The sequence below is a fragment of the Alosa sapidissima genome, chromosome 1, assembly GCF_018492685.1.
Source record: "Alosa sapidissima isolate fAloSap1 chromosome 1, fAloSap1.pri, whole genome shotgun sequence".
In the NCBI taxonomy this organism is placed as follows: domain Eukaryota; kingdom Metazoa; phylum Chordata; class Actinopteri; order Clupeiformes; family Clupeidae; genus Alosa; species Alosa sapidissima.
The window spans coordinates 4,323,517-4,341,016 of NC_055957.1; the positions used below are offsets into that span (position 1 = coordinate 4,323,517).

The 17,500-nt window shown below is 47.0% G+C and overlaps 1 protein-coding gene across 1 annotated transcript in view; it reads right to left on the reverse strand.

The window, feature by feature from the left end:
* Positions 1–17,500, reverse strand: part of aqr (aquarius intron-binding spliceosomal factor) — a 97,642-nt gene that overhangs the window by 36,075 nt on the left and 44,067 nt on the right. The window contains 4 exon segments of the mRNA XM_042105144.1: positions 1,382–1,453; positions 1,685–1,822; positions 6,989–7,198; positions 13,534–13,669. Of these exon segments, the coding sequence (XP_041961078.1) occupies positions 1,382–1,453; positions 1,685–1,822; positions 6,989–7,198; positions 13,534–13,669 (556 nt within the window).

Below are 17,500 nucleotides of genomic sequence, written 5' to 3' on the forward strand. Positions count from 1 at the left end.
GCCGGCCTCTTCCGGTAATCTTTAGAGTTGTAGTCGATGCTTCCGAGCTGAAAGCTGTATTCTCCCTTGACGCGCGTTATTGTAAAGTAAAGCCTGAATCTTGGATATCTGGAATCCTGCCGAAGTCTGCTGTGTTTTTGTCAAGTAATTATATCCACCCACAATTACTTTCAGTGGGTTAGATGTGAATTGACTGAAAGTGGTTATAATATGAGTTATGTGGGTATAATGTGTGGTGTGTGTGTGTGTGTGTGTGTGTGTGTGTGTGTATGCCTGTTGAATAGAGATGAACTGGTGCTTGACTGCGGTCAGATAAGTGGGTACGTGAGTTGGAGGTGAATTGAGTGTGGTCACAATGTTAGCCATCCATACCTCTAGGCTATAAACTATCAATATCCAAAGTAGCCGACGGTTATGTACTCGCGTTTTCTTTCTCTAGGTTGAACACATTTCATAGCTAACCAATTAAATATTTAGGGCTTTGAAAGATAAGAATTTCAGCTGTTTTCTCCCAGGAACAGCGCTGCTGTAGCTTAGCTTGTTGTCTTGAATTTCCCCTTGGGGACCAATAAAGTATGTGTGTGTGTGTGTGTGTGTGTGTGTGTGTATGTGTGTATCTATCTATCTATCTATCTATCTATCTATCTATCTATCTATCTACACTTCCAAAAGTTCTGGCTGGGGCCTGCTGGTAATTTAATTGACACGAGGGGCAGTGTGCGTCACACATGTTCTACAGCAACAGCAACACCAGGCTGACCGTGGATACGCCTGACTGTTAATCGGCTTTAATATAGTTGGACATCGCCCAGTGTCAATCAATCAGTCGACCTCTAATTATAACGGGTGGAATGATCAAGACTAGCCTGGGAATACACATACGAACCTTTGGCAAATTTGGGATTTGCTCTGCAGGTCCGTCTGGCCAAGAGGCCATTGATGCCCATTTCCGACGTCCCTAAAACCTGGGCATGCAAATACCAGAATGGACGTGTATTTCACGGGCATTTACGTCCGGAATGGACGTGTCCGGAATGGACGTGTAATGGACGGGCATTTAAGACCTTCGTCTACAACAACGATTTGGTAAGAGTTTAAAATTTCACTGCTAGTTACGCCCCTGTTAGAAGTCATACGTCTATGAACCTTTTCAGGATCCACTCTCAATTCTAATTGAGAAGGTCTGCGTGCCAACCAGGCTAGATGAAGGTAGCTGTTTTGAGCTCATTTTGTGTTTTCAGTGGGGTTCGGAATGTTGAATAAGTCCGTGGCTCACCTGAACGCAGGGTGACGGAGGAGTGTGTGGCTCACCTGAACGCAGTATGACAGAGGAGTGTGTGGCTCACCTGAACGCAGTATGACGGAGGAGTGTGTGGCTCACCTGCAGGAGCAGAGGGATGAACGTCTCAATCTCCAGGATCTGAGCGGACTCCTCCATCAGGATGTTGTCATACTAGAAAGAGAAGACAACGCAGGAGTAAGAGTGTGTGTGTGTGTGTGTGTGTGTGTGTGTGTGCGAGAGAGAGAGGGAGAGAGAGAGAGGGAGAGAGAGAGAGAGGGAGGAAAAGAGAGGGAGAGAGAGAGAGAGTTAAAGAGAGAGGTAGGGAGAGAGAGAGAGAGACACTGAGTGTGACAACATGTGTGAGTGCTTAAATTCTACAGGGTGTGTGTGTGTGTGTGTCACCTTGAAGCCCAGCTCTACCAGGTCGTGCCGCTTGAGCGCAGCGTGTGTGCAGGTCATGGCGATGATCTTGGCCTCCTTCACCAGTAGGTACTTGGACCGGTCCAGACCACTGCGCAGCAGCTCGAAGGCTCGGAACTCCTGAGGGGGAGAACCACACAACGGTTCTGTAAAGCCCTGCTCATTCCTCATCAGAACGGTTCCGTAAAGCCCTGCTCATTCCTCATCAGAACGGTTCCGTAAAGCCCTGCTCATTCCTCATCAGAACGGTTCCGTAAAGCCCTGCTCATTCCTCATCAGAACGGTTCCGTAAAGCCCTGCTCATTCCTCATCAGAGCGGTTCTGTAAACCTTTCGCTATGGGAAGTTTGCTTTTTGTTTTTGATTAAAATGTCAAGAAATGACCTAGAAACAGCAACACCACGTGAACACGTGAACACACACACACACACACACACACACACACACACACACACACACACACACACACACACACACACACTTCTTAATGAAAAGTTCCAAAGCATGCCAGAGGTTTCAGGCTTTCCTAATGAAACTCCATGAAGTCCATCTAATAGCTATATTAATGGATCCACATGTCTGCTTGGTCTGATGTGATGAAAAACCCCAAACTGAAAAGCTCAAGGCACTTGTTGTGGCGAGTCATGACCTCTCAACCTTGTGTGGAGCAGTATGCAGCCATTTTCTTCATACAGATCTGCCTGATGAAAAGTTGCTGTGTGTCTAATGGCAAAACAGCCACAGCTAACACACACACACACACACAGAATGGTAAAATAATGATGTTGCTGTCTAACATATAACCACACAAGTCCACCTCCTCAGCGATAAATAATTAAGCTCTGGTCATCAAATGTGTGACCAAGCAAGCCCATCTTGAGTGGTCAATAATGATGTAATTATTATGTGCAGCACATTCGTGGTCATACAGGCATAGCCAACCTTAAATGTCCTGTATCTGTTACACCGAACATATCTCAACCAGAACAGAAAATAAGATTAATGATGCCACTGCATCACTGACACATATTCAACTACACCCACACCGACTAGCAAAATATCCCATCATGCCATACAACTACACCCACACCGACTAGCAAAATATCCCATCATGCCATACAACTACACCCACACCGACTAGCAAAATATCCCATCATGCCATACAACTACACCCACACCGACTAGCAAATATCCCATCATGCCATACAACTACACCCACACCGACTAGCAAAATATCCCATCATGCCATACAACTACACCCACACCGACTAGCAAAATATCCCATCATGCCATACAACTACACCCACACCGACTAGCAAATATCCCATCATGCCATACAACTACACCCACACCGACTAGCAAATATCCCATCATGCCATACAACTACACCCACACCGACTAGCATATCCCATCATGCCATACAACTACACCCACACCGACTAGCAAATATCCCATCATGCCATACAACTACACCCACACCGACTAGCAAATATCCCATCATGCCATACAACTACACCCACACCGACTAGCAAATATCCCATCATGCCATACAACTACACCCACACCGACTAGCATATCCCATCATGCCATACAATGACACACGACCAATAATGCGTGGCTAACGTATATACATCTGTGCAGAGCCCGGCCTACATGGTAAGTGAGGATTCTCCTGCATGGAGAGTAAGGGTTCTAGTAAGGGTTCTCCTGCATGGAGAGTAAGGGTTCTAGTAAGGGTTCTCTCGTTGTTTCGCTCAATTGACACTATGCGACAGTCAGACGCTCGCGAGCACTTCCACCCACTCCAGCACACGGGAGACTCAACCTCACAGACGGGGGGGAGAGGGAGACGGACAGGTCAGGAGGACAAACGGATAACAGCGGTCAGTCCTCCTCAGCCAATCCCATGATGCACGTGGATCAGGAGCAGGATGGGAGGGGTGTGTATGTGTGTGTGTGTGTGTATGTGTGTGTGTGGTGGTGGTGAGGGGGGGTTGGAGTGGCCAATCAGCTATTTCAGGACACTGCTGCTGCTGCCACGCTGCCGTTCTGTTCTGTGTGGAGTGGAGGCCGACCTAGCGCTGTGTGTGAGTGTGTGTGTGTGTGTGTGTGTGTGTGAATGTGTGTGTGTGTGTGTTTGTGGCGTGAGTGGGGGGGGATGACCTAGCGCTGAGTGTGTGTGTGTGCGTGTGAGTGTGAATGTGTGTGTGTGTGTGTGTGTGTGTGTGTGTGTGTGTGTGTGTGTGTGTGTGTGTGTGTGTGTGTGTGTGGGGGGGTGACCTAGCGCTGCTGGGTGCATGCATAATTGATGTGTTACTATTTCAGCATTAATATTAAACCCGATCAAAACATGCAGTATTGATGGGACTATTTTTAACCCCGGCTCAGCCGAGTCCACTGGGGTGAAACTTGCCCTGTGTCTTCCTGCCAAGGACATGTGTGTGTGTGTGTGTGTGAGTGGGTGTGTGTGTGTGTGTAAGCACAGAGCTGAGCATGATAACGAGACAGAACATCTCCCTGCCTCTGGTAAAAGCCAAGACTGCTGGCAGCAGGGTTCGGTTCACCCTCATTCCATCAGAAACACGGTGCGCACACACACCAGCAAAACACACACACACCAGCAGAACACACACACACACACACAAACCAGCAGAACACACACACACCAGCAGAACGCAGAACACACACACACACACAGCGCTAGGTCGGCCACCACACACACACACGCTGCACTCTGCTACGGAACAAAGGCATAGAGTTGCACAGTAAGGAATCAGGAAGCTGAGCACAGACATCCAGACTGACACTCCCTACCAGAGACAGGCACGGAGGGAGGGGGAGCATGTGGAGGGTTGTGTGTGTGTGTGTGGTTTTTTTTTTGAAAAAAACTGAACTGAATTGAATTGAACAACCAGAAGCGATAATGATAAGGCAGAATCTACCAGGGGGTATACACACATACACACACACACACACAACCAACCAACCACACAAACACACACAACCAACCAACCACACAAACACAACCAACCAACCAACCACACACATACAGTACACACACACACACACACACACACACACACACACACACACACAGTGACCCTTTTAATTTGTGCTTGGAGAGAGAAGAAGCAGACTGGTGGAAAGGGTCCATCTGAAATGAGACGATATCTGATATCTGAGCATCAACTGGACCGGGCTGGACCGGGCTGGGACACGATATTATGCCCCAAGCCAATAAGGGCTTTATTGCTTTCCTCTGCTTGTCTGCTGCCACCATAAACCTGTAATATCATCGCTATCACTCAGTAAACATGGGGCTGCCCAAGGGGACACGCCAAAAAGCAGGGGCACTCCAGGTGCATTGTGGGAAGGCAGAGGGAGGCGGAGCGGTGGCAATGTGCCGAGAGGAGAGGGTGTGTGTGTGTGTGTGTGTGTGTGTGTGTGTGTGTGTGTGTGTGTGTGTGTGTGTGTGTGTGTGTGTGTGTGTGTGTGTGTGTGTGTGAGGATCCGAGAGAGGAGAGGGTGTGTGCGTGTGTGTGTCTGTGTGTGTTTGTGTGTGAGGATCCGAGAGAGGAGGGTGTGTGTGTGTGTGTGTGTGTGTGTGCGTGTGTGTGTGTGTGTGTGTGTGAGGATCCGAGAGAGGAGAGGGTGTGTGTGTGTGTGTGTGTGTGTGTGTGTGAGGATCCGAGAGAGGAGAGGGTGTGGGGGTGTGTGTGTGTGTGTGTGTGTGTGTGTGTGTGTGTGAGGATCCGAGAGAGGAAAGGATGTGTGTGTGTCTGTGTCTGTGTGTGTGTGTGTGTGTGTGTGTGTGTGTGTGTGTGTGTGTGAGAGGAGGATGCCAGACGTCAGAGTTTTTCGACGGATCAGCCTTATCTTCCTCGAATTCAGTTCAGTTTTATTAATTTATGAAACACCATTTACAACTGATATCATCTGCAAGCACTTTACACACATAAACAGATACATATCAACAGGCTAGTAGCACATATCAGAAATTCACATGCATGCATGCACGCACGCACGCACGCACACACACACACAGGATTGCTTTCACACGTGTGTCATACGCAGTCATAAAGTCACACATGCACACACACAGACACACACACAGACACACACACACAGTAACGCATGCAAATTACACATGGCCACCACATGTGCGCCATAGAAACACACAAATATAATATGCATAGACAAAAATCACACACACACACACAGCTATTCACACACACACATTCACATCAGCCCCTGTGCAAACACACACACACACATTCATCTTAATCCACATTCATTTTCACTCATTCACAGCCACAATCTCTCTCTCTCTAACACACACATACACACACACAGACAGAAACACACACATTCATCTTACACACACACACACATACAGAAACACACACATTCATCTGAATCCATTCATTTTCATTAATTCACAGTCACAATCTCTCTCTCTCTCACACACACACACACACACACGCTAGAGAAACAGACAGCTGGTGCTGATGGAGACGGCTGTGAGGAGGGTGTGAAGTGAGCAGATCGAATAGCTCACACTGGTGAACACACAAGAGGCTGAGCTGCTCACTTCAGTCATATGGCCATCCATATGCTCATCTGTACACTAGGTAGTGTGTGTGTGATTTGTGTGCATACAAGTGTTGTGCATGGTGTGTGTGTGTGTGTGTGTGTGTGTGTGTGTGTGTGTGTGTGAAAGAGTTATTTGTTTATTCAGTATGTAATGTTATGTAACATGGAACTGGACAGTTGGTCAGGACATTTCTCTCGCGCTTTGTGTGTGTGTGTACTGTGTGTGTGTGTGCATGTGTGTGTGATGCGGCTCAGCTGACCTCAGTCACATGCTTCACACAGCAGCTCCAAAAAACACTGCCTGCACACCAGGACACACACACACACACACACACACACACACACACACACACACACACAGCCCCAAGACAAGAGTCATCATTAACCTTTACACACACCCTCCAGCACAAAACACAGACTCCCACCCACCCACACACACCTCTCTGAGCATACCACGGTTCCTGACACACACGCTAGTACAAAGCTGCCCTACAGATACAGACAGACACAGACACACACACACGGTCTCAAACATACACAGACTCTCAAACATACATACACCTTCTGACCTCTTCAAACATAGTCTACCCTTCCTAAACACACACACATCAACACACACTCTCACACTCACTCACACACACACTTACACACACTCTCACAGACAACACACACACACCCACACACACCCACACACCTCCAGCTGTGTGAAGATCTTCTTGATGTGCCTGAAGCAGCCCTCTGCGATGTCCATGTCCTCGTCGTAGGACTGGCCGCGGAACAGCGGCTGTGGAGCGTTCTGGAAGTACTTGGGGAACGGGAAGAGACTGGACACAGCCTCCGCACTGACCGGGCGGCCCGCTTTAGGCTTCACCTTGCTCATGTACTCCTCCCAGCGAGAGATCACCTGGAGGGGGGGGGGGGGGGGGGGGGGGAGAGAGATAGAGAGAGATAGATAGATACTTTATTGATCCCCTTCACCTTACTCATGTACTCCTCCCAGCGAGAGATCACCTGGAGGGGGGGGGGGGGGGGAGAGGTGAGGAACTACCGGAGACTCAACATGCTCGATATCTGCAGTGGCTACTAGGCTCCAATGGCTTATCCAACTGCAGGTGCTCAGATAGACAGATAGATAGATAGATAGAGATAGAGAAAGAGAGATAGAGAGAGATAGAGAGAGATAGATAGATATAGAGATAGAGATAGATAGGTAGGTAGATAGATAGATAGATACTTTATTGATCCCCAAGGGGAAATTCAAGGTCTCCGTAGCATACAGACATCACACACAACATGCACTTACAGCAGAAAAAGTAATATACATATAAGAAAACTCCACTGTACAATAGAGACAATAGAAGATAAACATGATACTAAAATACTAAAAATACTAAATATACTAAATGCTCTTTAGTAATGCAAGTACAGTTCATGAAGATTCAACGCAACTTGATTTCATGCTCATGAAGATCACAAAATCCCGGCAGTTGCTGGTAACGAAAAACTAAGACGCTTCGTTTTTTTCAGAGCATAGGCAAACATTCAACATGCTCAACTGGCCAATAAGCAGCTGAAGGGTGTGACCACACATATGGACCCTTTCAAGAGAGTTCCATTATCAGCATCATAGTTGGCCCCACAAGGCTTCCATTTTAACATTCCATATGTTATCTTAATGCAGAGGAAGTAGATTGGGGCCCAAATAGAACGCATTGTTTTTGTTTTTATTGATGAAAGGGTCTATAGTGGCGACAGAAGCTCAACATGGCCACCAGGGGGCCTGGGGTGTCACGGCCCTAGAGAAGGTGAGAGGGTGAGTCACTACCTGAGATTCAATATACTCAATCCTCCACAAAGCAATGGACACTTCCCAGTGTGTGGGACACACAACACACTTAGAGCCACAGACGCTAAAGATGCTAACGCTAACGGCGTGTCATGACCTTGAGATGCCGAGAAACAGAGAGATAAGAGAGAGAGAAAACACCTGAGATGGACAGAGCACTCAAATGAGATGGAGGGAGAGCAAGAGAGAGAGAAGAAAGAAAGAAAGAAAGATGGAAAGAGAGAAGAAAGAAAGAGAGAGAGAGGAAAGAAAAAGAGAAAGAAAATACCTGAGATGGAGAGAGGAAGCAAAGAGAAGGAGGGAGAGAGAATGACGGACAACCCTCGAGACAGGAGGATGTGGGGTGGCCTTGGGTTTTATTTCCAGTGCCTGGCAATGGCTACTGATTTCATGATGAACTAGAGATGCATTTCCACAAGAAAATGCTAAGTGTGATTGCTCAGCAAAAGTAGCAGATCAATAACCATATCCGCATGAATCAATAGACTGATCAGACATGCACAGGATACTGAACCAAAATTGTGTTGAACAGACTACCAAAGAAAACGCATTAAATAATCAATGCATAAAGACATAACACCAATATCAAAATCATACCGGACTGAATTGTCTCTTCAGCACACACACGCTTACATACATGTACTAAATTATGTATCATTGATAATGTCCCTCCGCGGCTTCTTAAGGAGGTTTTTCAGACTGTTGGACCATCATTTACTGCAGTTATTAATAGCAGTCTGACCTCTGGAGTGGTTCTAGGTAATTTTAAACATGCCGTTGTGCAACTGTTGTTAAAAAAAACCTGGGCTGGATTCTACTGTTTTGGCAAACTTCAGGCCGATATCCAAATTGCCATTTCTGTCTAAAATCTTAGAAAAGATTGTGTATTCCCAGCTCATGGACTTTTTAAATGAGAAAAATATTATTGAGATCTTCCAATCTGGCTTTAAAACATTGCACAGCACAGAATCAGCGCTTTTAAGAGTTTTTCATTTTTAGCTACTGACTCTGGTCACTGCGTTGTCCTTGTACTGCTTGATCTGACTGCTGCTTTTGATACAGTGGACCATGAAATCCTGATTGCCCGTTTGGAGCAGTGGGTGGGCATCAGAGGCACAGCTCTGGAATGGGTCAGGTCCTACCTGTCACATCGAACCTTCTGTGTTAGTGTTGGTGACTCTGTGTCCTCTAGGGGTGGGCGATATGGACAAAAAATAATATCTCGATATTTTTTGTGATTTTGACGATAATTAGTCGATATCCTTGAAAAAAAATTGTTTTTGTTAAAGTCTGAGTTACTTTACAGCTCATTGTTTATGAATAGCATCATTACAATAATAACCAATAACATAACCTGTGACTTTTTAACCAAATCAACCAATGCATTGTCACTCTGACACATTTCCCATTCTGCCCTCACTTGTGTGTGTGGCAATGACATGGTCTAGCCAGCTACATTAGAGAAGATGAATAGGCCTAACAGTTTCCCAAGAGAAAGTCTGAAGCTGAAGTTCCTTTCAAACCTTTACATAGGATTCACTGTAAAACTAAGAGCAGACCAACAGAGTAGCCTACATCTCAGTTATTTCCTTCTATGTTTTGTTTTAGAACAATCACGTAGGCTAGCATTCCAAGTTACAGAATAGAAACTAATGTGTTAGCTTATGGCTAATGTATATGAAGAATCCCATAGAAATGCTAACTGTTAGCATAATCGGTACACATAGATATTTAGAGCGAACTTCAGTCCATTTACAAAAGAGTTACATGAGCATAGTTATTTGTTTACAACTGACTATTAAAATACTTAAAGGCTAATGTTTTCTCTCCATATAATACCGTGTAGGAAAAAACGTGACTGTCTCATTAATGCTACTTGAACAGAAGTAGCCGCATAAAATCCCAAGTAGGCTACTCTCCCTGCACAAAATAAACATTAGGCTGCGTGGGACAAAGTTGTGACCCACTAGTGATCACGTGACACTTACTCTGCTGCACTTCTCCCGCATAGCCTACCTCCTGGGAATGTATGAGTCTTCAGTGCGTGATTTCGAGTGTTTTTTCCCCATAAGTAGGCCTAATTTAAATACTCGATAATGTCAATTTGCACATCATTAAAACAACAATCACGATATTATCGCAGACGATATATATCGCCCACCCCTAGTGTCCTCCACTGTCCCCCTCTCATATGGGGTACCACAAGGCTCTGTGCTTGGCCCTCTTTTATTTTCTCTCTATCTTCTCCCCCTTGGTTCAATTCTCAGGAAACACGGCATTTATTTTCATTGCTATGCGGATGACACACAGATTTATGTCCCTCTTACAGTATTAAGCCATTGCTAGAGTGCCTACATGACATTAAAGCCTGGATGTCTCTTAACTTTTTACATTTGAATGAAAAAAAGACTGAAGTCATGGTCTTTGGTGGCACTTCTGTGACCCCCCTGGTTGATCTGGGTTTGTTAGCACAGTACCACAAGCCAATCATGACAAATTTGGGGGTGGACTCTGACCTTAAATTTGACAGCCATATTAAATCTGTGGTAAAATCAAGCTTTTTCCAGTTGAGGCAGCTGGCAAAAATTAAACCAGTCCTTCAAAAACAGCACTTTGAAAGTAATCCATGCCTTTGTGACCACCCGGCTGGATTACTGCAATGCACTTTATATGGGGGTTAGCGGGTCCTCTGTTGCTCGTCTGCAACTGGTACAAAATGCTGCTGCCCGTCTTTTAACTAGCACACGAAAGTATGAGCACATCTAACCTATTTTAGCTTCACTCCACTGGTTGCCTGTCCATTTTAGAATTCATTTTAAAACTCTTTTATTTGCTTTTAAAGCCTTGCATGGCCTTGCCCCACCTTACCTTTCTGAGCTGTTCCACCCATACACTCCCAGCCGCTCTCTCAGGTCAGCTGACCAACTGCTCCTGACAGAGCCCAGAGCCAGGCTAAAATCTAGAGAGGAACGAGCTTTTGCCGTTGCAGCTCCAAAACTATGGAACAATCTGCCCCTTCACATCAGACAGGCCCCTTCACTGTCTCTTTTTAAGTCCCATCTTAAAACTCACCTCTCTTCTCTGGCTTTTAACCCCAGGTAGTGTGTTGATGGTATGTAGATGTGTTATGTGGGCAGTATATTTTATTTATTTTATTTTATTTTATTTATTGGATTTGAGTTGGTTTTTAATCTCTTTTTACTTTTATTTTAGTTTTTATCTCTTTTTACTTTTATTTTTTACATTTATTTTAGTTAGTTTTTATCTCTTTTCATTTTAATACTTTATCCTATTATTGTGCTTCTGTGGTGTCTTGTGTGTTTCTTATCTTGCTGTACAGCACTTTGGGAACCTTGTGTTTGTTTAAACTGCGCTATATAAATAAAGTGGATTGGATTGGATTGGATCAGACCACAGAGAAACACATACATTCAGAGGCACACACGTGCAAAAGCATCTGCCTGCTTTTACTCACACACAAGATCACACATTGGTATTTCCCCAAGAGCACACACTTTGTTGGTCCATCTTCCATGCTGGGTAAATCCAAGCTGAATTAGAATTACCTGAAACAACTCACCCAGCCCTCAACACACACACACAAACAGGCATGCAGGCACACACGTGCACGCACACACACGCACACACATACACGCACACACACACGCACACACACACTAATGAATTGTAATTGCCCTGAGGTGAAGATGGCTGTTCATGCCGTTATTAACAGCGCAACACCATTAACCCCTTCCCAAGCCCCCTGGGATCGGTTCTATCACCTCGCAATACGCAACACGGAGGAGGAGGAGGAGGAGGAGGAGGAGGTGGAGGTGGAGAAAGGTGGGGAGGAAGGAGAGGAAACGCGGCTTCTCTTCTCCTGGGGAAGGAAAAGCCAGACGCTCCGAGACGAGGGGGATTGAGGCGTCTGGACCGCTGGCTTTGGCACAGAGGCGAACGCCGCCGGGGCCTCAGAACCAATCCCGCGCTCCGCCGGACAGAGACGGCTTAGTGGCGCGGCCGGACGCCGCATCCCAGCTCTCCCCACTGCAGCGCTCACGTCCATCACATCCCAGCTCAGGGCCACGCCAAGCCCCAGAATCCGCTTTCGGCCAGCGGAAATGGAGGATGATCTTCAGCGTCTCATGGATATCCCCCCTCTCTCTCTCTCTTCTATCTCTCTCTCTCTCTTCTATCTCTCTCATCCCTCTTTCTTTCCATCTATTTTCTCTCCACCCCAGAGAGAAGGAGCTCTATTTCTGGTGGTGTGTACTGCTGATGCAATCTCACCCTCCAACACACACACCTTCACACACACACACACACACATGTATGCATGCAAGCAGGCGCACACACACACACAGTGAGAAAACTGCCTGATCAGGCGTTTTCCCCCGGTGTGTGTATCGTCATTATCATCCCAAAATAAACACCTTAACACATGCTGGGAGGCAGTGGGGCTGCTTTACTGCAGGGGGGTGGTGGAGAGGGCACTGCACAGCAATGTGCATATGATGTAAGCTCTGCGTGTGTGTGTGTGTGTGTGTGTGTGTGTGTGTGTGTGTGTGTGTGTGTGTGGACGTATGTGTGGACGTATGTGTGCGTGTGTGTGGACGTATGTGTGTGTGTGTGTGTGTGTGTGTGTGTGTGTGTGTGTGGACGTATGTGTGTGTGTGTGTGTGTGTGTGTGTGTGTGTGTGTGTGTGTGTGTGTACGTATGTGTGTGGGTGTGTGTGTGTGTGGACGTGTGTGTGTGGGTGTGTGTGGGTGTGTGTGTGTGTGTGTGTGTGTGTGTGTAGGTCATGGGTGTTAAATGTGTGAATGGTTCATGGAGGATACTGGTTTGGACTGGTTTGGTGCCTGTATGGATGTGTCTTGCGGATGGAGGATGTCATGGAGGATGTCTGTGTGTGTCTGTCTGTGTGTGTGTGTGTGTGTGTGTGTGTGTGTGTGTGTGTGTGTGTCTGTATGTGTGTGTGTGTGTGTGTTTGGGATTTTCCTGAAGGGCCTAGGAAGACACATGTGCCCAGTGTGCATAACTTATAATCATAATGCAACAATGTATCACGTGCCCACAAAACAGTCAGATGAGTCACGACGCACATCTGCACTTCTGACCAGTGGCCAGCATAACATCACGCTCAGACCATAAGTCCCACCTCGTTCCTATGGTAACACAAACGGTTTGCCTTAACTGACAATAGAATGCGTTGCGCTTTGAACGTTCAGCGCTCAGCTTGTTCAGCGCTAGTGTTACACCAGCGCTGCCACCGTTACCAATAGCACGCCGCTTGCCGCTGGTCAGTGTGATCCCCCTTAATGTGACAGGACAGTGGAGAGAGGGACAGGAAGTGAGTGGGATCAGGAAGTGACACGGGCCGGTGTGCGTTTACCTGGTAGAGGAAGAAGTGTCCGGCAGTCTCACAGGTGTAGCTGACGTCTCCCGGCACGTCTAAACTCTCCTGCAGACGCGCCACCTCCCTCAGCAGCTCCAGACGCCGCGCCAACACGTAGTTCACACGTCCGTACCTGTAGGAGAGGAATCACACACACATGTTTACACACACATCACACACACAGTACCCTTCACACACATATTCACAAACATTCATGTACTTACAACACTCGAACACACACACACACACGCAGCATGCCAACACACACCCATGCATGCCAGAGGTGGAAAAGTCCGGTTTGGATCTACCTGTGTACCTGTGAGGTGATCTCACCAATTAGCTGCTCTACCTGTGCACTAATACACTGGTGATCTCACCAATCAGCTGCTCTAGCTGTGCACTAATACACTGGTGATCTCACCAATCAGCTGCTCTAGCTGTGCACTAATACACTGGTGATCTCACCAATCAGCTGCTCTAGCTGTGCTGGTGATCTCACCAATCAGCTGCTCTAGCTGTGCTGGTGATCTCACCAATCAGCTGCTCTAGCTGGCTATAGAGTTGTGCTAATTAGAATCCGCTGGTTTAGCTGAATGATTGGCACAGACATGTGGTAGGACTTTTACTTTCTGAAGCTGGACTTTTCCACCTCTGCATGCACCCACACAAACACACACACAGACACACACACACACACACAGAAACCAAAATGTTGATTGTTTGCAGACTTTGCCTTCAGTTGAATGTTTGCCGGTCACTGGCTCTGATGGCGTGCAGTAGGAGTAACACCCTTTCGTCCTTCAGCCCACACACACATACATACACACACACATACACACACACACACACACACACACCCTCAGCCCACACACACAGAGATACTGCCCCATCAGCACCTAACCTGACATCAACCAAAGGACTTTCATGCGGACCGATGACCAGCCTGTGTGTGTGTGTGTGTGTGTGTGTGTGTGTGTGTGTGTGTGTGTGTGTGTGTGTGTGTGTGTGTGTGTGTATGTCTTGATGTGTTTGGGTAGACTTTGATATGTACAGGTGTGAGTGTACAGTATGAGTACAGTGTGTGTGTGTGTGTGTGTGTGTGTGTATCCATCTGTGAAGTGTGTGTGTTTACAGCATGAATATGTCTTTGAGGCATGAGGGTGTCTGTGGTCTGTGTGGATCATGTGTGTTTATAAGGGTAGAGTGTGCAGGCGTGCGTGTGCGGTGAGTGTGAGTGTGTGTGTGTGTGTGTGTGTGTGTGTGTGTGTGTGTGTGTGTGTGTGTGTGGGGGAGGGAAGTGTATGTGTGGGTTGTTAAAAGGGCCTCAGGTTTGCTAAGATGGCACCCGTTGGGTTTGACACCAGCCATCAGTAAGCGAGAAGAAATGTCAATGTGTGATTCAGAGGAAAAGGGAGAGAAGGAAGTGTGCGTATGTCTGTGTGCGTGAGTGTGTGAGAGAGAGAGAAAGAGAGAGAGAGGGAGAGAGGGAGGGAGAGAGTGAGTTGTGATCTCGGGGCCACAGGAGATGCCCTCCTCCTGCCATGAATCATTCAGCAGCCTGACACAGCCACAGGGTATCTATCAGCATCTGCACCCGCGTCTGTATGTGTGTGTGTGTGTTTGTGTGTGGGAGTGTGGGAGTGTGTGTGTGAGAGTGTGTGTGTGAAAGAGAGAGTGTGTGTGTGTGTGTGTGGGAGTGATACAGGAGGAGGATAATCAAATCTAAAGTTTACTGATTGAAAGCTTACACTCGCTCAGCCCTGAGGCAACTGAACAGGACCAGGAGGAGAGGAGAGGAGAGGAGAGGGGAGGAGGGGAGGAGAGGAGAGGAGAGGAGGGGGAGAGGAGAGAGGTATGGTATGGTGTAGGGTGGGGTGGGTAGCCTATGTATATTTCATCACTGCGCTCACACAGAAATTCCCTGAAATGCACAGACCTCTCAAAACACATGCTTCTTACTGATGTGTTCATGAAAACGTGTGTTTGCATGTGTGTGAATGAGCAATGTCCATGAGTGTGTTCATATGTTAGTGAACACACACATCTCAAGAACACAGACACATAAAGCAGGAGATGGTCGGTGTTTTGAAGAGCCTTTATATGTGTGTGCTGGTGTGCTTGCAGTTAGCTAGTGTAGTGCTGTGTCCCTCTTCACAGATTAAAATTATTGCCCATTCCACACACACATATAACCAATATATAACTCATAACTTCGTCCAACTGAGTGACCCAGAAGCAGATCCCAACCTGACCTTGATGCTGTACACACACACACACACACACTCACACAACAAGAGTAGTGGGACTAATAGCTTCATCCAACCCAGTGACCCCTGTGTCGTGAACCTAACCTGCCGTTGTCGGTGTGTGATTAAGAACTCTGGCTGTTAGGACGCCATTTTGTCCAGTTTCATCTCCAGCTCATCTCCACCAACCTTTTTAATGATACTGCAGTGTTCAATTCCACAGCAAGGCAGGAGAGGAGAGAGGAGAAGAGAGGAGAGGAGAGGAGAGGAGAGGAGAGAAGGAGAGGAGAGGAGGAGAGGAGAGGAGGAGAGGAGGGGGGGGGGCAGGAGAGAAGGAGAGGAGAGGAGGAGAGGAGAGGGGGGGGGGCAGGAGAGGAGAGGAGAATGCTTGAGAGAGAGAGGCTATGCTTTGATAGCTCTGCAAACTTTGTTTTAATGGCAGCATTCCTTTTTCATGCTCCTCAGCGTTAACTTAATCCCCTCCCTTACCCAGCCCTGGCATCTGAATTCTGTCTGCATCCTCTGTCTGAGATCCCTCACTCTCTCTCTCTCTCTTCTCCTAGTTATAGAACTCTCCCTCCCTCCCTCACTCACAACCCCCCACCCTTTCTCTCTCTCTCTTCCTCCATCTTAAAATCTCTTTCTTCCTCTCCTCCATCTCTCTCTGTCCCCCTCTCCTGCTTTAGCTCTCCTTCACCTTATGCTGTCACTCTCTCTCTCCCTCACTCACTCACTCACTGTCATCTCTCTCTCTCTCTCTCTCTCTCCCTCACTCACTCACTCACTGTCATCTCTCTCTCTCTCTCTCATCTATAATGTGATCTTCCTCCCACCAAATAGGCCAGTCTTGTGCATGTTCATCTCTGTCTCACACACACACACAGCCATCTCTCTCAAACAGACACACACACACACACACAAACACACCCATCACACACACACACACACACACACACACACACACACACACACACACACACACACATCTCAGCCATCTCACGTACAAGCTTAGACTCTGTGGTCTAGCACGGTTTGTTTTCTATTAAAGAGTCATTGAGATGCTGGGGAGCAATGAGCAAAAGACATGCAACGTCTCACACAGACACACACACAGGCACAGACACATACACACAGACAGACACAAACACACACACACACAGACACACACACAGACACAGACAGACACACAGACACACACACAGACACAGACACAGGCACAGGCACACACACAGACACACAGGCACAGACACAGGCACATACACCCTCTCCACAGTGAGGCTGGAGAGAGAGAGACACACACACACACACACACACACACACACCTACAGTCTCCATTATAAGTCCATTGTGAGACACAAGAGACAGGAGAAGTGTGTCACACTGTTTTTGTGTGTGTGTGTGTGTGTGTGTGTGTGTGTGTGTGTGTGTGTGTGTGTGTGTGTGTGTGTGTGTGTGTGTGTATGCATACTAATGGAAGTGTGTGAGGACACTGCAGAGGGTGAGCAAGTAGCTATGTCAGAGACGGGGAGAACTTGAAATAGATATTAACCTCAACAACGACGGCAACAACAACAACAACAACAACAGTCCTACAGTCATGTAAGGTCACTTAACGGGCTCTAATTTAAACTGCAAAGTCTGTCAACAAGTCAACAAAGTTCTTAAGCATAAACTCCAGCTATTGAGTGGTATGTGGGAGCCTTAAGATGACTCATTAA